Source organism: Rhinatrema bivittatum, chromosome 3, assembly GCF_901001135.1.
Source record: "Rhinatrema bivittatum chromosome 3, aRhiBiv1.1, whole genome shotgun sequence".
NCBI classification, from domain to species: domain Eukaryota; kingdom Metazoa; phylum Chordata; class Amphibia; order Gymnophiona; family Rhinatrematidae; genus Rhinatrema; species Rhinatrema bivittatum.
The window spans coordinates 319634850-319658445 of record NC_042617.1 but is presented as its reverse complement, the minus strand read 5'-3'; the positions used below and the strand labels follow the sequence as shown (position 1 = coordinate 319658445).

At 44.0% G+C, this 23596-nt stretch overlaps 1 protein-coding gene across 2 annotated transcripts in view; it reads right to left on the bottom strand.

Moving 5' to 3' along the window:
• Nucleotides 1–23596, bottom strand: part of REV3L (REV3 like, DNA directed polymerase zeta catalytic subunit) — a 720104-nt gene that overhangs the window by 403400 nt on the left and 293108 nt on the right. For both annotated transcript variants that reach the window (XM_029595253.1, XM_029595254.1), the window contains exons 7-9: nt 11934–12038; nt 11163–11247; nt 10932–11080 (exon numbers count right to left, since the gene is read on the bottom strand). In XM_029595253.1, coding sequence (XP_029451113.1) covers nt 10932–11080; nt 11163–11247; nt 11934–12038 — 339 coding nt within the window. The remainder of the gene's footprint in view (nt 1–10931; nt 11081–11162; nt 11248–11933; nt 12039–23596) is intronic.

Sequence of the window (23596 nt, the reverse complement as noted above, 5' to 3'; positions counted from 1 at the left end):
AAAAAAATTTGACCATATTACCCCAATATCGATAGCATTACATTGCCTGCCAATAAGCTTTAATCACTATAAAATTCTTACATTAATTTTCAAAATTATACATTCTAAAGATTCTGTTTGGATTGGGCTGCTTTACATTTTTACACCCCTCAATCATCACACGGATCAGAAAATAAAGGGACTAAAATCTCCCTCAATTCAATGTGCTCACTTATGCCAAGTGAGAGACTATGCCTTTTCTATAGCAAGCCTTGCATATTTTAACTGAAGGAAAAAAATTCAAATGTGAACTTAAAACTTGGCTATTTAAGAATGTTTATGATTTTAAATGAGTAAGTTCTTATAGGATGCTTATGTTATTTATTTATTTATTTATAGGCTTTTCTTTGCCGACATTCGTAAGGCACATCATGCCGGCTTACATAGAACTGAAAAAAGGAGGAAATACAATGAACAGAATAACATCATATTTAAAGCAAATGGTGCAAATTAAGAGCAAAATCAACAATATGATTATATAGTAACATCAAGAGAACTGAATAGAGAGGGTGGTGAGGTAGAAAGAAAGAGGAAAACTTTGTACAAAACTAAAACAACTTAATCTTCATCATTGAATACGTAAAACAGGGGTTACAAAGGTGTAGAGAATTTCAGGGGGCGAGGGTAAGGGGCACAAATGAGGGGAAAAGCGGAGGGGGTGAGGGCACATGAGGGCACATGAGGAGAGGGGCGGCGGGGAAGGGCTGGCAGTGAAAGTCTTAGGGAGGTCCATTTAGGAGAGGTCTACGTAGCAATTGACTCGGGGTATGCCTGCTTAAAGAGCCATGTTTTGACTCCTTTTTTAAATTTGTTGAGTGACGGCTCTATTCAGAGGGAGGGGGGGAGGGAGTTCCAGAGGTAGGTGCTAGCTATGGAGAAGGCCCTTTCTCTGGTGAGGGAGAGTTGCGCAGCCTTCAGGGAAGGAATGTGTAGGGTACCTGCATGAGCACTTCTTGTGGGGCGGTTGAAAGTGCGGAAGCGAGGCATTTCTTCCAGCCAGGTGTGATTGAGTTTGTATAATGAGCTGTGAATAATGGTCAGTGTTTTGTATTGTGAGCGGAAGGAGATAGGCAGCCAGTGCAGGTCTTTTAAAATTGGAGTAATGTGTTCTGTTTTGCGGGGTGTTAGTTATGATTCTGGCCATGGAGTTTTGGAGAATCTGGAGTGGCTTGATTGTGGTAGCAGGGAGGCAGAGTAGTAGAGCGTTACAGTAGTCCAGTTTTGAAAGCATAGTAGTCTGGACTACAGTTCGGAAGTCGTTGGTGTGGAGCAGAGGTTTGAGTTTCCTGAGGACATTTAATTTGTAGAAACCTCCTTTTATGAGGAATTTGATGTAAGGTTTAAAGTTCAGTTGATGGTCGATAAGGACACCTAGGTCTCTTACAGCCTGTAATTTGTATTGTGGAGCAGTTGTGTTCTGTGGTGTGTTGTGTGGAGAGCAGTCAAGAATGGTGGAGATGATGAGTAGTTCTGTTTTTGCTGAGTTTAGAGCTAGGTGTAGGTTGGATAGCATTGATGTTATTGAGGTGAGGCAAGATTCCCAGAAGTGCATGGATTCTTCAATGGATTTTTGGATTGGGATAAGAATCTGCACATCGTCTGCGTAAAGGAAAAATTTGAGGCCTAAGTCAGATAGTAATTGGCAGAGGGGTAAGAGGTATATATTAAATAGGGTTGAAGATAAAGATGAACCTTGGGGGACACCTTGTGTGATTGGGATGTGTGAGGATTGGTGTCTGTCCATTTTTACTACGTATTCTCTGTGGTTAAGAGGAGAACCATGATAGTGCAGTGTCAGCAATGCCTATTTCAGCCAGGCGGGTCAATAGGATTTGATGATTGACAGTGTCGAACGCTGCCGAGATATCTAGGAGGGCGAGCAAGTATGAGGTTCCATGGTCCATACCTTTGAGGATGGTATCTGTCATTGATAGTAGTAGGGTTTCTGTATTGCGGGCTTTACGGAATCCAAATTGTGAGGGGTGGAGGATGTTGTAGTCTTCTAGGAAATCGGAGAGTTGTTTGTTAACAACTCTTTCCAAAATTTTTGAGATGAAAGGCAGGTTGGAAATGGGTCTGTAGTTAGATAGGTCTGAAGGGTCACGGTTTGGTTTTTTAAGGAGGGGTCTTACTACAGCAAGTTTGAATGGGTCTGGGATGCTACCATGTGTGATGGAGCAGTTGAGTTCAGCAATGAGTTTTGCAATAGTGGATGGGATAGCGAGGAGAGTTTTTTAGGGAATGGTGTCTAGGAAGTGGTATGCTGGTTTCATCTTCTTTAGAATGGTTTCAATTTCGGCATTTGTTATGGGGTCGAAGTTTCTGAGTTTGCTCTTGTTGTCAAAGCATGGCGGTGATACAGGGGAGGGCTTGGTGGGTAAGCGAGTGAGGATGTTGTCAATTTTATTCTTGAAGAACGCTGCTAGTTCCTGGCATCTGTTACTCGAATTGTCCTCGTAAAGAGGGGTTGTAGCGGGGTTAGTGAGGTCTGTGACAAAAGTGAACAGTGCGTTTGCATTGAATTGATAGGCATGGACTTTTTTGGCGTAGTAGTCCCGTTTGGCTTGAGTGATGGCTTGTCGGTAGTTATGAGAAGCGTTGATGTATGCGGCTTTGAGAGTAGCAGATGGTTGTTTACGCCATGCACGTTCTTTGGATCATAGGTTGTTTTTGATCATCTTTAAATCCTTCGTGTACCATGGTTTTCTTTTTTCACTTTGCATAAGGGGAATTTCCTTGTGGATGATAGGGCATAGCTCATTAGCAATGGTGGTGGTGAGATTGTTCCAGGAGAGCAATGCAGAGTCAGGGTCTTTAAGGTCGAGATTGTTGGTTGTTTTGTCAAATGCTAGAGCAATATCTTCTGTGTTACAAGGTTTGTGGAAAGAGATGGTCTTGCTGTGATTCTGCGGGGAGGGAGTTGGGGTGTTGGACGTGAGACTGACAATGATCAAGGAGTGGTCAGACCATGGTACCGGTGTGATTACAGGTGGGTTGAGTATAGAGAGTTGTGAATTAACAAAAATGAGGTCAAGCGTGTGACCTGCTTTGTGTGTGGGTTCATTGATGATCTGACTGAAACCTAGGGCTTTGAGGGTATCCAGCAGGACTTCGCAGGCTGAGTTGGTAGGGTAGTCGTCTACGTGGAGATTGAAATCTCCTAATATGATTGTGGGGAGTTTGGTTTTGATGTTGTCCGTGAGATATTCAATGATGGGGGAAGGGTCGTGATCAATTATACCTGGGGAGGCATAGACTAGGCAGATCTGTAGTGATTTGGATTTAAAAAGTGCTATTTCTAATTTGGGGGGGGGGATTGTAGAGGTAGAAGTTTGAGGCTGAGGCTTTTCTTGGCTGCAAGGAGTAGACCTCCACCTCTCTTCTTTGGCCTTGGTATAGATAGGATGTCGTAGGTTTTTGTTGGAAGCTGGTTTAGAAAGACATGGTCTGTGTTTTTTAACCATGTTTCCGTGATTGCACATATGTCGGGGTTGGTTTGCGTGAGCAGGTCAAATAGTATGTGGCCCTTTTTTTTTTTTAATAGATTGCGAGTTGAAAAGGGTGATAGCTATTGTTGTTAGGTCCAGGAATTGAGTGAGTGGAGATATCATGATGGGGACTAGGGATTTGCGTTGGTTAGAGGAGTGAAGGTGTGTTGAGTGGGGTTTGCGTAGTGCAGGGCAGTGACGCCTGGGTATGGTGAATAGACACATGTGTGTTTTAGTAGGGGGGGTTCTGTAGCAAGGAAGGATAGGGAGTCACAGTAGCACAAGTGGGTAAAAAATTCAGCTTATGTAGTTGTTATAAAAGGTGGTAGAGGCTGGGTAATGGGAAACAGAAAATTTAAAGTGGAAAAATTAGAGACCGGTGGGTTAATTACATATATTGACGAGATTGTTGGGGGCGAGTGGAGTGTTTCGCAAGGTTGTAGAGCTGTTGTAGTGATCCTTGTTCTTGATTGTGACAAGAGTTGTTGAGTAGAATCGGTGAGGATGGTTTGGGTGGCGATGCTTGCATTAGATGCCTCCGTTGTATTGTAGTTGCTTGTGGTGGTGTTAAGGAACAAAGGTGCTAAGGGTCCGCCTCCATGGCGTCAGTTGGACGTGGCTTCAAAATTGGGGCGTAAGGCGTGTTAGTGGCTGGTGCAGATCAAAGGGGCAACACTGGCCTTTTATTTTTATCTTTGATTATATTTATCTTGATTATATTTATCTTTGATTTTTGAAAGATTTATGTTATGATTAATTATATGATTTTGTTTTATTTTGTTACTTTTTAGCATATCTATTGTATCAATTTTATTTTATATTAGATATGTTATTTTGTTAACTGTTGTGATCTTTTTAGAATGATGGTATATAAAATATGTAAATAAAATAAATAAATACATTTACATTGCTTTTACCTGAGCTGACAGGTGAGTCTAACATTGGAAGTGTGGCAATCTGCTTCTCTGGAGTAAAAGAAAGGTGTGCTTTGGCCTCTGCTTTATAGACAGGAGAGAGAGTATTTAATTTAGAAGGTGGTAAAGTGTAGATAAGAAAAAGGTTTATATTTTAGAGTGTTGGATATATGTTAATTCAAGACTGCAGTTTTTCATACTTTACACTTTACTATGTTTTTATGCATATTTTTGTAGACACTCAGGCATTTTCCAAGTGTCTTGTTGCTGTTTTCTTCCCCACTATGACATACGAGACTGCAGTGTGTTAAAAGTAAAGCTGCAATTAAAACATAGGCAAGCATTTCTGGCTGCTTGCCCTTAGATGGTGCTTAGTAGGTTTCTTTCACCCTTTTCTATAGGGGACTCATGTCTTCAGGGTGACTTTGCATATCCAAAAATAAATGATGGGCCTTTCACATATTGTGATGAGGAAGATAAAGCATTCCAAGTAACAGAGAGGGGCATATGCTAAATCATTAAGCACTAATTTTCAACCTAACTGCAGTCATACAGGCTCACAAAGAGCCTCTTTACCCTCTTAAATAGTCCTTTCTGCCTCTCAACTTCTGTATATACCATCCATTCATACAGAAATGAATTAGCAAAAAGTAACACCCCTGTGCTTGTCAAACCTGAGCTATCTGTACCATTTTTGCAATCCACTTTGAGGCTCTTTTGGAAAAAGGTGGAATATCAGATGTTTGGCAATAAACAGTACACTTGTCTATGTAATCATAGCTGGCATATTTAGAATATTTACTAAACAAACTCTCTGAATAGATCAAAGAATGGGCTACTCACTTGGCTGTGAGTAATCAAAAATGTATTTTAACAGATACTGGATGATCTAAAATGCAAATAGAATTAGGCAAGATCTAGAGTTTTAGAAAGAAAAGTGCTGGGACTCATTCATGGGTAGATTACTGACTATTCCTATATGTGATGCCCGCCATCTCCCTGTGCTCCATTTCTGCTAACATGGGTTCCCCCTATAATATAACTTCAGGCGGCGGAAGCAGTGGGGTTGCTAGTTTCACAGGGAATAGTAAATTCTGTTGGAAGGACACATGGACATGGGTAGTCTCCCACACTACTGTAGCCTGCCAGAATCCTTTCCTCCCAACTGAGATGGACATAAAAGCCCTGAGAGTCAGCAGGCTGAGTGTCGAAATTCGGTCTCTAAAATTGAACACAAAAACCCTGGGACTACTAACAACTTCTGCAACAAACATCCAAAAGTTTACAGCTAGGAAGGCTAAAATCTTGTGTTCATCTAATATAGAAAGCACACAGAGACAAAACAGCATCTCTGTGACATTTACAGCCAGTGGTATCCTCCATTCTGTGGTGCAGAGGTCTGGCAGTCATATACTGCTCCTGAAAAAAACTGGAGTCCTTGCAGCTAGTGATATCTTTTCTTAGATCAATAAGATTTATCCAAAAATGATGACATTAGCTTTCTAAAGAATGAACCTTGAGTGATATCAAAAGTTCATTTACTATACCATCTTTGGAAGATTCTTATGTTGATACAATAATAAAGGTATCAAAGCCCGGATTGAACTCAGGAGTAGTGAGAGAAAACCAAAGTTGCTTATCTGTAATAGGTGTTCTCCAAGGTCAGCAGAATATAAAAGCTCACCAGTGGAGTGATGCCATATGACAGAACCTGGTGCAAAAGATTTCCTCAAAAGCTTCTAAAAATTTCAACATGCTCAACTGAGCATATGCAACCCGACCTGCATCACCAAGTTGCGTAGGGCCACCTCAGTTCGTCCACAGCTATTTATGCACTAATATGAAGATCTAAGAGGTGAAGGGTGGGTCTTGTGAGAAATTTATCTTCATTGGGATTTATTAATCGTTAAAGCTGAGGCAACTAAGCAATATGCAGATCTAAAAACGAACATATACATAACAATAAAACATACAAGTATAATGTGACAATCAGCACAAATGTTCTGCCCCAAAATACACACATATAATACAGCTACGTCAATCTTTTAGCCATAAAGAAAAGTTTTCTGCCAAAGTAACAAAATATGCCACAATGCTTCAACCTTCTGAACCACCAAGAAATAATTACATATAGGCCAAGCTTACAGAAAAAAAATGTTTTTAACATGGTCTTAAAGATTTTTAAACATTCCAAAAGATGCAAAGATTCTGGGAGAGGCTCAGGGATGGTGATGAAGAAAGCCCCCTCTCTTATCTTGCTCTGCAAAACATTTCTGCGTCAACCTAAAGGTCTTAGTGGGATTACACAACTGTAAAAGTGATTTGCCCAAGGCAATGATAAGGAGTTTACCTGCCTAAAGACAATCATTGCAATTTTGTATTGAACACAATATTCAACCAGATGCCAATGAAAATCAACCAAGACTAGAGTTACAGTATATGATCTCTGAGATTTCTCCCTGAAATCAGTTATGCAGCCAAGTTCTGTAGTATTTATTTATTTATTTTATTTTATTTATAGTTTTTTATATACCGCCGCTCATCAAAGATATCACGTCGGTGTACAATGAATAGGAACTTACGCCGGAGCGTTATACATTTAACAGGATTAAATAAGCATTATACATTTAACAAAAGTAAGAATATATATATTTGAACATAAAACAAATAGAATCTTTTAAAACAGAACTATCATTTAGGATTAACTGAGCTGAGTTAAACAGAGCTGGAAAGTAAAGGGATTTTAGGAAATTAGGTATGAGGTTAGTAGTTGCAAAGCCTTCAAAGAAGATGCTGGAAATCCAATATAGATAGCAGTGTAATAATCAATTAAAGGGAGAATTGAGGATTGCACCACCATCCAAAAATCAGAATGATCTAATAACTGTCACAAACCATAGAGAACATGAAATTTTAAAAATCCAAACTGAACAGATTTAATATGATGATGAAATGCCAAATTCAGTCAATTCATACTCTCAGACTCTTTACATAGGGAATGATTCTGATAGTGGCATTCTCAATAGTAACTGATGATGAAGGAAGACTGGTATGCAGACATTGTATAACAATTAACTGATTTAGCAATGTTTGGTACTAATTTGTTGTAAAATAGCCATCACTTAACAGTGAACAGACAAAGCTCAATTAGCTTTACCGTATTGGCCCAATTAGATTGAACACAAATGAAAAATTGTATATCCTCTGCATACATCCAATATCCCTCACAAAGCCCTGCCAAGCCAAAATCTTACAAATCGATGCCAAAATAATATTGAAAAATAAGGCAGAGAGGACAAAGCCATGAGGGACTCTGGTGGAAACAAGAACCATTAAGATTATCTACTGCCAATCCTAATCAGATGACAGCACTCAAAGAAATGAATGAAACCAATTCAGATCACCACAGTATAAGAGAATGTGGTGATCCAACATGTTAAAAGCTGACAATATATCTAATCAAGCAAGAACTAAACTCTTACCACTGTCAAGGCTCCTTCTAAAGGTATCTAGTAAAGAAACAAAGTATTTCTGGACTCAAGGACTTCCTAAACCCAAATTGATAAGGGTCCAAAATCTGATGGTCATCAAGGAATATGCTCAGTTGCTGTAGAACCACCTGCTCAAGTGGTTTAGTCATGAATGGTAAGAAAGAGATTGGCCGGTAATTGGGTTGCATCCTATCTTCAAAGAACACTTGTTACAGGTAAGCAACTTTCACTTTCTCTAAGGACAAACAGGTCAGCTGGACCATGTGTTTTTCACACTCCAGTCTGTCAAGCTGCTTCTGTGCAAGATGCTTTGACCAACTCCTCATATCTTTCAGAATGTTTGGCATGCTCCCTACTAGCTCATAAAGTGATGGTAGGGAGCTAGCTCTCTGGTAAACCTCTCTCTCAATAAGGTCAAGAGTATGGGAATCCTTCCCAGGGGGTAATGAAGAATGAGTTCTAGATCTTTAGGCCTTATGAACACTAGATTAGACCACAATAGACTGATGAGGCAGTTCCTGCTTCTTGAATCTGGGAGTCTTTTGGATGCAATATATTGCGTCCACCTTCTTATTCACTGGACACACAGAGAAGGGGTTTTCCCTTTATCTGTGAGTCTTCTGAAGGATCTCATGGAGGGGCATTGCCATAACATCTTTGGGGGGATACATGAACTGAAAGATATCAAGAATCTTGGCCTGGACTCTTCTTCTACAAATTAAATAGAATGGCCTCTACCATTCTCTTTACAAAGTCAATGAAGTAGAGGTCCTCTGGAGATACCGTCTCCTTTTCTGTGGAAGAGAGGGCTCAAGGGGACCTGTTGACCCCTCTTGATAAGAGACATTCCCAGATTCATACCAAGACCCCAGATCCTCAGACTGAACCAGAATGGTAGGTCGGTGGTGTGGACAGCCAAGGCAGCACTTGTCTGTAGGGGGCTAGACTCTGATGAATTTCTGTGCATCGGAGCAGCTTCCTCACCTTATGTACTGGAAATTAATATTAGTGTGGTTCTTAGAGTCTCCAGCTCATGGCTGGACTTCAGTCTATAAGGCTACTAATGCTGTAGATGCCAATGCATTGAATGCTGCCATCTTTCAGTCCAGCGCCTTCTGGATTCTTCTGTCAAGTTCCTTCTCAAAAACAGACATTTACATTTATTAAATTTGTGAATCACCAAACTCAAAACAGTCCTGGGCGATGAACATGATAAAACATACATATTAAAATGAATAACAATTATAAAAGCAAACTAAAACCACAAAATTAAAAACAAGATGAATGCAAAAATAAAACAAAACAAAACAAATAAAATATAGAAATAAAATAAAGTTAAAATAAAGCATTAAGTTAATAATACATTTTAAACAAGCCCCTTGAAGGTCTTGACTGAGTCATACTGGCAAATCTGTAAACGAAGAGAAGGAACATTCTTGACTGGTGTGTAAACATGCGGCTCAGGGAGATGAAACATCTAATAGGCTGATACTTTCTTCCCATGCCAATACTGCATGGGAAGAAAGAGAAAAGACTACATCCTCCTATGTCACTTGAAAAAGATCAGTAGCAGGCATTTGGACTCTTGGAAGCTGCTGCAATTCCAGAGAATGGTGTGAAGATGAACTGTCTTCTCTACAGGAATTCTTCAGAGGATTCAAGACAGCAGCCAGAATTCCCACTCTACCATCACTCTGCACCAACAGAGACAGATGCTGATATTTCTTGGCCTTCACTTGATGCATGTCATCGAAGCTCATCAATACCAGAACTGAAGAAGTGGAACCCTTTGTTTTTTTCAGGTGGGAGAAACTGGATGATGGCCTATCTCCCTAAATCCTATGGCAACTCGATGCCATCCAAATATCAATGCACCACATGTGATAGAAATGATGTGTTTGCACCAGGGACACTTACTGAAGCCTCTGACCTTCCTCACATTCTGGGACATAGGCCGAAAAACAAACAATCAAAAAACTGAATTTTAACAAAAAAAAACAACCCAAAAACAAACAGTGACTGATACTGTTTAATACACAGATACCAGCACACCGTGTGGTTGACAAAACCTATCTATTGAGTCCGAGAGATGAAATCGAGAGAACCACGAGGCCCTATGTGAGAATAAAGATTAAAAAAAAACCACTTTTCCTCAAGAAAGTAATGAGAAAGAAAAATCATGACAAAGGCTCCATGAAAAATAAAGATTGGGGTGGCCCCATGAGACATGATTATGCGAATTGTGCTGAACATGTTCAATCCAGCATGCCAAAAGCTTCTAGAAAAAAAAGTTTGCATTGGTATGTTTCAAAAAGGACAGCGATATTTAGGAGCTTGTTTATTGCAAGTACCTAACTGACAATGTTATAGGTACGAGCAAAGAAGGGCTAGGGCCTTTCCATTCGTTGCCCCCCATGTTATGGAATATGCTTCTAGAAAGCTGAGAAAATAAAGTGATAAAAATGAATTCAGACAACAGATTAAGGCAATGTTATTCAGACAACCTTTTAGAATTTGATAAATTTTGTTGATTTTATTGTGTTGTATTTGTTTTATGTAAGATTGTTATCCGCACTGAACAGAATCTTTTTTTGGACAAGGTGGAATCGAAGCTATTTTAATAAATAAATAAATAAATAAATAAAATAGAAGCTTTTGAGAAAATCTTCCTTTCTTCATTAGGCTCTGTCAGATGATGTCACCCACTGGTGAGAAAGTAACATCCTGGTTCTCCTCTGAGAAAGACTGCTGTGCTATACAGTTTGTTTGCTGCAAGATGTGGTCAAAGCTAGTATTACAACTTGTTTTAAAAAAAGGTTTGGACAAACTTCTTGAGGACAGGTCCATTAACAATTATTAGTCTGGGAGTGAGCAATAGGGAATCAATCTCCCCATTAGGATCTGTTGGCTACTTTCAAGAGATGCAGACTTGCCACTTCTGGAGACAGGATTCTGGACTCAATGGACCAGCATGACATCTTATGTTCTAATAAGCTCACCTCTATTGGGCTCCTGGTCTTTGTGCACTTCCAGCATGTTGGCTGGTGTGCAAGGAACAGCTTCAGGGGTCGGCACCGATGAATGTAATGTCAATTCTGCAGAGAACTCCTCTGAGGTGACGCTGTAATCCACAGAGCCCGAGAGTGTTCTGCCAAAGGAAAGGAGAAATACTTATACATAGTTCTTTCCCAAGTTTCTCTACACATTCTCATACAGCAGGAGGCACTTACACAGAGAAATCATTCTGATTCAGAATTTCTTTAAGTCTCTTCTGAAAGGCCTTTTCACTCTCTGTCACTGGCACAAAACCACGATCTTTAAAGACAAAAAAAGCATATAAAAATATGCATATAAACACAACCAATACAATACCAGATTGAAGCACTGCAGTAAAAACAGTTAAAAAAATGTTCAAATGCAGGAAGCAGATTTAGATTTATCCTAAAATAGAGAAATCTAAAAGCTGTGAGTAATCTAAGTAACACTGCATTATGAAAGTGATTTTAGACCATGAAGAGCAGGCATACAAAAAATATTCTGGCTGAAAACATGGCAAGAAAAAGTAAAGTGTTAAAAGAAAGCTGAACAAAGGCCAACCTGATGGCCCTGGTAGGGCTGCGCATGGCTATATAGGGCACTCAGATCTAAATCTTAAACACTGCCCTTGGCAGAAGATGGAAGGATTAGAGCAGTAGCATTCACAGCTTCCAGGATGGAGGGGAGTCCTAGCCATTGTACACCACCACCTACTGGCTTGGCTCAGAGTGCATACAATCTATAACTTGTAAAACTAAAATAAGACTACAAAGGTTCTTGCAAGGTGGAGTCCTATGGGGAAAATCTCAGTGCTGCACGAGTCACTCATGCTGCTCAAAATTTACAATACCAGATTGAAGCACTGCAGCAGGGCACTATATTATCAGTGCATGAAAGGAAATCCTCCCAGAAGTAATACTGTTGGTAAGTCTCTGTCCCAGGTATACAGTATATTCTATACGCACCTTGGGAATTAAGTGGGCTGATCTGAGAAGATTCATTCTTCTCTCGACGCCGTTGCTTCTCATCCTCCCATATAGCTTGTAAGCCAGGATTCCTTCCTATCTGAGCTGCAAATGAAGAGAATAATGTAGTAGGGATAATGGGGTCCATATTCAGTAGGACATTTAATGGAAAAGTTATCTGGCTAACATTAGCCTGATAACTTGTCCTGGATATTCAGTAGGATAAAGGACTCACTGAATATCCCCAATGGAGAAATTACTTACCTGATAATTTCGTTTTCCTTAGTGTAGACAGATGGACTCAGGACCAATGGGTATAGTGTACTCCTGATAGCAGTTGGAAACGGAACAGATTTCAATCTGACGTCAGCACATCTTGCAGGGGTATATATACCCCTGCAGGAAGTGCAGCTCTTCAGTATTCTCCTCGAAAAGCATTGTGGATATATGTATGACTGAATAATTTCAATAACTTGATTAACTTTATAACGTGGATAAACTTGATTAACTTAATAATTTGGTTAACTTCATTAATTTGAACCGATTGAATTGGTTATAGCTGGAGACCGCCAGTGCCCTCAACCGAGAAACGTCGATACCCGGTAGGATGAGTGTCCTAGATGAAGGAAGCATGGCTTACCCGTGAATCACTCGCTCTAGGGGATGTCACCCGAGAATTCCATGAGTAACGACAGCCGTGGGTGGGATGCTGAGTCCATCTGTCTACACTAAGGAAAACGAAATTAGCAGGTAAGTAATTTCTCCATTTCCTAGCGTGTAGCAGATGGACTCAGGACCAGTGGGATGTATAAAAGCTACTCCCGAACCGGGTGGGAGGCTGCCCGTGACCCACTTAGTACTGCCCTTGCAAATGCTGTGTCCTCCCGAGCCTGAACATCCAGGAGGTAAAACCTGCAGAAGGTGTGGATGGAGGACCATGTCGCCACCCTGCAGATCTCGGCGGGTGACAGCATCTTGGTTTCCGCCCAGGACACTACCTGGGCTCTAGTAGAATGGGCCTTGACTTGTAAAGGCGGTGGCTTGCCTGCTTCTACGTAAGCCGCCTTGATGACTTCTTTGATCCAGTGGGCTACAGTTGCTCGCGAGGCTGCTTCCCCTTGCTTCTTCCCGCTGTGAAGGATGAATAGACGGTCCGTCTTTCGTACGGATTCCGACCTTTCCAGGTATCGGACTAGGAGTCTGCCGACATTGAGATGGCATAGACTTCGAGCCTCTTCCGAATTTTTATGCTCATTTGGCGATGGTAGCGAGATGGTTTGGTTGAGATGGAAGTGAGACACCACTTTGGGAAGGAACGACGGAACTGTGCGTAACTGGATGGTTCCCGGGGTGAGTCTGCGGAACAGCTCTCAGCAGGACAGTGCTTGTAGCTTGGATATACGATGGGCCGAACAGACTGCCAGCAGGAAGGCTGTCTTCAATGTTAATAGTCGAAGAGACAGGCCACGGAGAGGTCTGAAGAAGATTCCTGCTAGGAAATCTAGGACCAGGTTGAGGTTCCAAAGAGGCACCGGCCACTTTAGGGGTGGTCGGATCTGCTTGACTCCTTTCAGAAAGCGGGAGACATCCGGGTGAGAGGCTATGCTGCCGCTCTCGCTCTTGGTTCCGTAGCATGCCAATGCAGCCACCTGTACCTTAATGGAGTTGAGAGACAATCCCTTCTGTAGGTCGTTCTGCAGGAATTCCAAAATCGCAGGAATTTTGACTGAGCGTCGTATGATGTCCCGGTCCTCGCACCAGGCTTTGAATACTCTCCAAATCTTTATTATGTTAGGGATGTGGAGAACTTGTGTGCCAGACCATAAGACAGAATCGATCTGGATCCTCATGGAGGATCGGTCCCTGTGTGGAGGCAGCGGAAGGGGGCTCCCTGTCAGCAATCTTCGCATGTCTGCGTACCATGGTCTTCTTGGCCAGTCCGGGGCCACTAGAAGTACTGGTCCCCTGTGGTGTTCTATCTTGTGGATGATTGCGCCCAATAGAGGCCACGGTGGGAAGGCGTATAAGAGTCTCCTGTGGCCAGGTCTGTACCAGGGTATCGATTCCCTGGGACTGGGGTTTCCGCCTGCGGCTGAAGAAACTAGGCACTTGGGCGTTGGACCGGTTTGCCAGGAGGTCTATGGTTGGTGTTCCCCAACGGTTTACTATCAATTGGAATGCTGTGGTCGACAGCTTCCATTCTCCTGGGGCTAGACTTTCTCTGCTGAGGTAATCCGCATCAACGTTGTCTTTCCCGGCGATGTGGACGGCCGAAATCTCTTGAAGGTTCGCTTCCGCCCATGAGATTAGAAGGTCTATTTCCAGAGACACCTGTTGGCTTCTGGTTCCTCCCTGACTGTTGATAAAGGCCACTGTTGTGGCATTGTCCGACATTACTCTGACCGCTTTGTCTCGGAGTCTGTGACTGAACCGTAGGCAGGCTAGTCTGACTGCCTGGGCTTCTAGGCGATTGATGTTCCATCCCGACTCTTCTTTGTTCCATTGTCCTTGGGCGGTTAGCTCCTGGCAGTGTGCTCCCCATCCTCGTAGGCTGGAATCCGTGGTGAGCAGGATCCAGGTTGGTGAGGACAGTCTCATTCCCTGGCTCAGATGGCCTTCTTGTAGCCATCATCATAGTTGGGCCTGAACTCTGTCCGGGAGCTGAAGACATACAGTGTAGTTCTGGGACAGTGGATTCCATCGTGATAGGAGTGAGCGTTGTAGTGGTCTCATGTGAGCTCGTGCCCATAGCACTACTTCCAGTGTGGATACCATGAGGCCGAGGACTTGTAGGTAATCCCATGCTGTGGGGCGAAGTTCGCTCAACAGGGTTCGTAACTGGGTATTCAGTTTTGATCTCCTTGTCGGTGTCAGGATGACCTTGTCCTGTTTGGTGTCGAACCGGACTCCCAAGTATTCTAGAGATTGGGAGGGCTGCAGGCCTCTCTTGTTTGTGTTGACCACCCAAGCAAGGCTCTCCAGTAGAGTTTTGACTCTGTTGGTTGCTGGTTGCTTTCCTCTGGGGATTTCGCCCTGATCAGCCAATCGTCTAGATAAGGGTGCACGCAGATTCCTTCCTTCCTCAGTGTTGCTGCCGCAACCACCACTATGATCTTGGTGAATGTCCGGGGTGCAGTGGCTAACCCGAATGGTAGTGCCCGGAACTGGTAGTGACGGTCCAGGATCGAGAAGCATAGAAAATGCCGATGCTCTTGATGGATCGGAATGTGTAGGTAGGCTTCCAACAGATCCAGGGATGTAAGGAACTCTCCTGGTTGCATCGCCTTTATTACAGAGCGTAGGGTTTCCATGCGGAAGCGAGGAATCTTCAGGTGATGGTTGACCGCTTTCAGGTCCAGGATGGGCCTGAATGTTCCTTCCTTCCTTCTTGGGGACGATAAAATAGATGGAATAATGTCCAGTATTTATTTGTTGTGGAGGCACCAGTGTTATAGCCTCTAAGGCTAGCAATCTGGTCAGTGTAGCTTCCACTGCCTTCCTCTTGGAAGGGTCATGGCAGGGGGATTCCACAAACTTGTCCGGAGGGAGGTGGTGGAAATCCAGGTAATATCCCTTTCAAATGATGGATAGGACCCACTTGTCCGAAGTTATCTCGACCCATCTTTAGTAGAATAGAGCAAGTCTGCCCCCTATGGCTTTTTCCTTTGGACGGGTCGGCTGATTTTCATTGTGGGGTACGGCTGGGGCCTGAGCCCGAGCTGGCTCCCCTTTTGTTGTGCTTGTTCCGAAAGGTCCTGCTCCGGCCTGCGGGGCAGCCCGCTTGATATGTGCTTCTATATGGGTTGAAGCGCTGTGATCCTCTGCCCCTGGAGGTTCGGGGAAAGGATCGCTGGTTTATCTTATTCCTGTCCTCCAGTAGCCGCGGCAGTGGGGACTCGCCCCATTTGTTGGCTAGTTTCTCTAGTTCGCTTCCGAACGGGAGTGTTCCTTTGAAAGGCATCCTTGTGAGTCTCGTTTTGGAGGATGCGTCGGCCGACTAGTTTCGGAGCCAGAGTTGTCTTCTGGCTGCCACGGTGGATGACGCTCCTCTAGCTGCGGTGCGCACCAGATCAGAGGCGGTGTCAGCGAGGAATGATACTGCTGGTTCCAGGGCCTCCCCAGGAGTGTTGTTCCTGGTCTGTGATAAGCAGGCGCGTGACAACACGGCACAGCAGGCCGCGATTTGTAAAGACACAGCGGAGACGTCAAAGGACTGTTTGAGGATAGATTCCAGACGTCTGTCTTGAGCATCCTTGAGTGCTGCTCCTCCCTCCACCGGGATAGTAGTGCGCTTCGAGACCGTGCAGACCATGGCATCCACTTTCGGACATGCCAGGAGATCTTTGGCGGCTGGAACCAGTGGGTGCATGGCTGCCAGAGCCCGCCCCCCTTTGAATGCAGTTTCCGGGGCATCCCATTCCAGGTCAATTAGTTGCTGGACGGCTTGTAATAGTGGGAAATGGAGGGAGGTCTGACGGAGTCCCTCTAGAAGGGGATTCGTCTTAGATTCCCCTGAGGGTACTTGTGCCCGGGATAGCAAGCTCTTTTAAGCTGTGTGTGACCAGGTCTGGAAACTCGTCCTTAGTGAAGAAGCGTCTCATGGTTCGGTGGGGCTCTGTACCCAGGAGTTCCCCTTCCTCCAAGGGTTCTGAATCCTTATCCGAGTTGTCCGTGTCCCAGAAGGTGGGGCTTCTGGGCGGTGGGATCACTTCCCTTGGCGTAGAGGGTCCCGGGATGTTGAGGTCATCTGGTGGAGCCAGTGGCCATATTAAAGGAGGCCCCGGTTGCATGTGGACGAAGGTATGCAGACCTTTGAAGAATTCCACCCAGGAGATAGATTCTGGGTCTAGACTAAGGGGCGCCATGCCCCTGGAGAGCCCCGTTTGAGGGGGGGTCCCACTGTGCAATGCTAGGTCCGGCGTACTGCTCGAGAGGCTGGAACCCGGTACCGGCTGGGGAGGGCCATGAGTTGGATCCCCTAGAGCCTCTTCGCACTGTGTACACAGGGCCGTGGTCTCCTCATGCTGTGTAGCTCTAATGTGGCATGCTGGGCAAAGGCCCTGAGCCTTGAGTTTCTTTTCCGGTGGTGCCATGGCTTGTGCGCGTAAAATACAATTGTGCGCTCCGGTGTGTCGCTCCTATAACCTGTGTTGTAATTCCACAAGAACTTCATGAACTGGTATTGCCAGGACTTCTTTAGATGGATCCACAAACTGCAATACCTCCAGTGTTTTCTGTCTAGTATCTTCTTCAGATACTAGCTGAAAAGGGATAGTGTCAGCCATCTCTTTAATGAAAGTAGAGAAAGAGGTCCTCTGGAAGGGACTTCCTTCTTTACTCCGGAGGAGAAGGATCTGAGAGGACTTCCTCCGAGGAAGAGTCGGTATCTGGATCATCCCAAGTATCCGGGGAATGTGGACGAGGAGTCGTCGATGGAAGAGGAAAGGATGGCATCAAAGGCATCGAGGGTTTCATCGGTGGTCTCGATGGAAACAATGGAGAAAAAGATGGTCTTGGACGAGAGATTCCCAATGGACCTGGCATAGGCTCAGGCATCGGTCAATCTTTTATCTCTTCTCCTTTCGATCTTGGCGTCGGAGCATCGGGTGGTTGCACCGGAATGGCACCGATAAGTGTCCAACTTCACTAGTATTGGTGCTAAGAAGGACATATCTGGCACCGGCGTTGGTATAGGCATTGGTGCCGGTGAGGGTGTCGGTCTCAGTGGTTGAGCCAGGGCCGGCGATGGACTTGGTGACGGTATCGGAATCGACACCGGTGACGGGGTTGGAATCGATGCTGGCGATGGAAGTGGCATAGAGGATGGAATCGTTGTCGGTGCTGGCATTGAAGGCATGTCTCAGAGAGCGTCTCGAACTTTCTGGCGGATATAACCATCCAGTTCTGCCCTCATAGCTGGTGAAGTCAGAGCAGCTATAGGGGGAGGCAGTGAAGGCGAAACCGGTATTTCCACAGGTCCCTGTGGAGGTACGGTTCCTGGCACAGATATCGGTGGGGATCGCCTAGGAGTCGAAAGCCTCGAGGGCAGTAGAGACTCCTCTCTCTGAGGTTTCTTAGGAGTTGGTTCTATGATTATCGAGGGAACTCCGGTTATCGGGTCCAATTCCGGATCCTGAGGCCTCCGATGTCGATGTTGGTGCTTCTGTTGATGTTCAACACCCTTTTTGATTATGGATGTAGACTTTATTGATGACCGGGAAGGGGTCGGTGAAGGCCCATCACCTGCTTCATCCGGGCGACATCGAGTTTTCAGAACAACCTTTCTAATCGCTCCAGCCGGAGACGATTGTGTCGAAGTTGAAGTTGACGGCATCAGTTGAAGATGAAAAAGATGTTCCATCTTTTCCATGTGAGCTCGCCTGCCTTTCAGCATCATTTTGGCGCATCTCGGGCATGTCGACACATCATGTCTCTCGCCGAGACAGAGTACACACTCAATGTGTGGGTCCGTTATGGACATAGTGCAAGAGCATTTCGGGCACTTTTTAAAACCGGTAGCCGAAGACCTTCTGACTAGGTTTAACTATAAAGGAATCGACCGAAAAACTGAAATCACTCACCGATGGTGAAAAAGAGGGAGACCCCTACAGTGGGATAACTTTTTTCCGAAATTTTTGAAATTATTTTTTTGTAGTGAATATTCACCACACAGGGCTCCTTATCCGCAAGGCTAACAGCAGCGCGGAAAAAAGAAGACTGAAGGGAGACCCCTGTAGCCCGAGGGATCATGGCATGCTGGGCATGCTCAGTGGGCTCAGGATGCATGTCAAAAGTTTCTAGAAACTTTGATAGAAAGTTTTCCGTGATAGGGCTCATCAGTGACGTCACCCATATGTGAGGACTAGCATTCTGCTTGTCCTGGGATAAAATATAGTTGTGCGCTCCGGTGCGAAGTTGTGCGCGTAGGTTTGGCGCACGCTGTTGTGCGCACAGATCGAAGATATGCGCCCGGCATGGTAAGTGTGTGGCTATGCGCGCCGCTTGTACTCACGGTACTTGGGCGTGCAACGTTGTGCGCACGGATCGGATCGGCGGCGAACAGATCAAAATGGTAACTGTGACCACGCGGACAATAAGGCGACCACCTCGGAAGGTCTCCACGTGGGAGGCCCCTCGGATCTGACCGGGGTCTAGCCCTGCCAGGGCAGATCAACCCAGTGGCACTGGTGCCAGCTGCGACCTGTGCGACTCCTCAAGCTTCAGAGACCAGAGACTTTTAAATAGATTTCTACCTTGTCTCGGCGCTTCCCGGTCTCGTTCCGGGTGGTCTCTGGCTGCGAGGGGAGAGGGAAAATACCTTCACTGCCACGCTCGAAGTTGCACCCGCTGCCTCTCAGCCTCACCCGATGTCGGGGGCTAGGGTTGGCCGCTGGACCGAGGCTTACCTCCGAGGGATCGCGGAAATCACCTCGGGAATTCTCAACTGGGGGAGGGACCCAATGGGTTTCACCGCAGGAGAGCGGGGCTAGTCTGTAGAGGTAATATTTCTTCTTATTTTGGTTTTCTTTGGTAAAATTACTCTAACGCTGTGTGAGCGTGCATAGAGTCCCTAACTGCTATGGAGACGGAAAATACTGGAGAGTTGCACTTCCTGCAGGGTAATATGTACTAGGGCTGACGTCAGATTGAAATCTGATCCGTCTCCAACTGCTATCAGGAGTACACTATACTCATTGGTCCTGAGTCCATCTACTACACGCTAGGAAATTAAAGATATTTATTTATTTATTTTATTTATTTCAGATTTTTATATACCGGCATTCGAGACAGCAGTCACATCGTGCTGGTTCACATAAAACAGGGGTGCATAGTAAACATAACTATAACAATGGTGTTGAAAAGGCAGTTACATATAACAGGGTGATAAGAACTTGGCTGAGAAGGAAGAGAAAGGAAAGGTTATTAAAATTCACACAGGTAAACGATAGAAGATAAGGATGACCATGGTGTATTTGGAGATTAGTTAACCGAGTTGGAGATTAGTTAACCATGTTGGAGATTAGTTAACCATGGTATAGTTGGAGATTAGGGGTAGCTTGGCGGTGTTCTATCAATTGGTGTCCGGGAAAGCTTGTGTGAATATCCAGGTCTTTAGTCTTTTTTTGAAAGTTGAGATGCATGGTTCTATTCTTAGATTTGAGGGGATGGAGTTCCATAACGGTGGAATGGCAGTAGAGAAAGCCCGGTCTCTTAGTGTGCAGTGTCTAGTGGATTTGGACGGTGGTACCTGTAGCGATCCCCTGTATGCATCTCTTGTCGGTCTTGACGAATTGTGTAGTTGGAGAGGGATCTGTAGGTCAATGGGAGCCAGTTGGTTGATGTTTTTGTATGTGGTAAGAATGGCCTTGTATATTATTCTAAAGTGTATAGGTAGCCAATGGAGGCTCTTTAGAATGGGGGTTATGTGGTCCCTTCTCCTGGTATTTGTCAGAATTCGTGCAGCTGCATTTTGCACCATCTGAAGCGGTTTGGTGTATGAAGCGGGAAGGCCAAGTAGGATGGTGTTACAATAGTCTAATTTTGAAAAAATGATTGCTTGTAGAATGGTTCTGAAATCTTGGGCATGGAAAAGTGGTCTAATTCTTTTCAGCACTTGTAGTTGGTAGAAACAGTCTTTGGTGGTTTTGTTAATAGTGGCTTTGAAATTCAGGCGATTATCAATTAAGACTCCTAGGTCTCTCACTTGTGTGATTGTTGGCGTGGCTTGTTGTGCAGAGGTGATGGTGCTGTTTTCTGAGGCGATGAGCAGGAGTTCAGTTTTGCCGGAATTTAATACCAGGTTCAGGCTGGTGAGGAGGAGTTTAATTTTTTGAAGGCATTTATCCCAGTAAGCCAGAGTTTTTGCGAAGGAATCCTTAATGGGTATCAGGACCTGGATATCGTCCGCGTAAAGGAAGTGTTTGAGGTTGAGGTCGGTGAGAAGTTGGCATAACGGTATAAGGTAAATGTTAAATAAAGTAGGAGACAGGGAGGACCCCTGTGGGACTCCTACTGACGACGGGTGTTGAGAGGATTCTTTGTTCTGTATCTTGACCTTGTATCCTCTATTGCTGAGAAATGATATGAACCAAGATAGAGCTGTGCCTGAGATACCTATGGAGGCTAACTGGTTAATGAGTAATGAATGATTAACGGTGTCAAAGGCTGAAGAAAGGTCCAGTAGGATCAGTAAGAAGGCTTGACCTTTATCGAGGCCCAGGATGAGGTGATCTGTTAAGGAAATGAGGAGGGACTCCGTGCTTAGTGTTTTGCGGAAACCGTATTGTGATGGGAGAAGGAGGTTGTTTTCTTCAATGTAGTTTGAGAGTCGGGTGTTCACCAATTTCTCCATAATCTTGGCTATGAAGGGGAGGTTGGCGATCGGACGGTAGTTGTTTGGGTCATTAGGATCTAGATTAGGTTTCTTGAGTAGTGGTTTGAGAGAGGCCAATTTTAGGTCATCTGGGAAAGATCCTTGCGTTAATGAGCAATTTATGATGTCTGACAGGGATTTGGAGATGGAGTCAGGAATTGATAGAAGCAATTTCGAGGGGATGTGGTCCGAAGGGTGAGAAGATGGTTTCATTTTCCGTAGTATACCTTGGATCTCCAACTAACTATAGCCGGATAACTTTAAACATAACAGGATATTCTTCTGAATATCCCCGATTATGTCTAAAGTTATTTGGCTATGGTTAGCCATATAACTTTAGACAACCAGATATATTCCAAAAAGAATATATCCAGTTAAGTTAGTTTCCTTTAAAAAAATAAAAAAATAAAAAAATAAATAAATAAATAAAACAAACTATCATGGCTTGTCCCTCTCCTCCCTCCCATCCCAGTTGCAAAGGCCCTACGGGGCCAAACTAGCCACCTCCCCAAAATGGCCCATTTAATGTAAATAAAATTTTATTTGTGCTGGGAGTCCCCCCTGTTCTCCCCAACCCCCTGCTCCAACTTCCCCTTATATGTGGAAATGGTAAAATTCACAGCGTATGCTTCCATTATAGTAGCCTAGCAATGGCAGAAGCGCTGGTCCCAGATCATGGTAGCAGGCTGTCACAACCCTGGAGACCCAACTGGAAATAAAGGTACAGGCGTGGGGGAAGGGAAGGAGGGACTCCCGGAACACATACATTTTTATTTACTTTAAATGGGCCGTTTTGGGGAGGTGACAGTTCGGCCCAGTAGGGTCTTTGTAACTGGGATGGGAGGGAGGTGGGGGAACAGGTCGCAGTGTTTGTTTTGTTTTTTTTTAACTTAACCTGCTATATTCTTTTTTTTTTTTTTTAATATATCCGGTCAAGTCTAAAGTTATACGGTCCCACGAGGCCGGATAACTTTGGAACTGTTTCCAAGCACATCTAAAATTATGCAGCTAACTTAGCCGGATATACCAGATATTCGGCCAAGTTAGTCAGATAACGGGACCTCTCCCCAGAATGCCCCCAAAACGCCCCTTTTTTATCCAGCTAAATTATAGCTGGATAACAACATATCCAGCTATAATTTAGCTGGATAAGAGGCTTAATTTGCCATTTAAGCCATTTAGACAGATAGCTTCTGGGTTACCCATCTAAATGTCTTTTGAATATCTACCCAAACATTTCTCAGTGATGAAATGCTTTTCTTTATCACATTTTCAGGTTTGCATAACGCTTCCCACTACAGCAGGGCAATAATAAAGCTGCAAAAGACAATGCTAGAGCTATTTATTATATTTGGAAATTGTGGGAGGTGGTGCAGTCTAGTAATCAAAGCACATTTTCATACCAGGAGAACTCTTGGGCCCTGCTCTACCCTAGACTATGTGACCCTAGAAAAGTTACTACCATTTTATTCTCAACTCTAATCCCTGCTCTGTCATGGACTATGCATGTATGTGTGTAAACTAGGGGTGCATTTATCTCCCTGTGCCAGGGTTTTAACTCCAGTTCTGTCACTAACTCTGTTTGAACTGGGTCCGCATTCATTTCCCTGTGCCTCACTTCACTCATTTGTAATCAGGTAATGCCTATAAATTATGTTTCTCCTTTAGAAACTGTCATGCAGTCTGGGAGACAAAATATCACTAAGCCATCTCCCCAAAGGTGCCAGCAGGGAGTTAGCATTAAATTGTAAAGCAAGTCAGAATATTTCTTTAGAAAAAATAGCTACATTAATCCAAATTCTAATTCCTGTTGATTATCCATTTATCAATACATCTCACTCATTTAATTTGCACAACATGTCTTTATATCTCACTGCTGGTCAATCATCATCTGACACGCACTGGACTTAAAAATATGCTCTTCTTCTCTTATGCACCTTGCATTTTATAAAATTTTATTAGCAAATAGGAGAAAATTTTGAATACTCTTGACATTAATGCCCTGCAGCTCAACAAGCTGTTACAGATAGAGGAAGAGAGAAGTCCACAGTCCAAGTAAGACTTGTGACAGCACAAATGGGTATACGGGTGGACCAACTGGTGTTTTCCTGCTGATGACATCTATGTTTCTATGCCAGGTTATAAATCAGAAACCTTACAACCAGTGATAAGAGAAAGAACTCAGTTTCATCTCAGCAATTCTATAGATAGCAAATGAACCAAGCAGCAAACCTCTTCTTACATCTTTCAATCACTGATCTCTGGGTTAGGAAGCTGAGGTAAGGGTAGG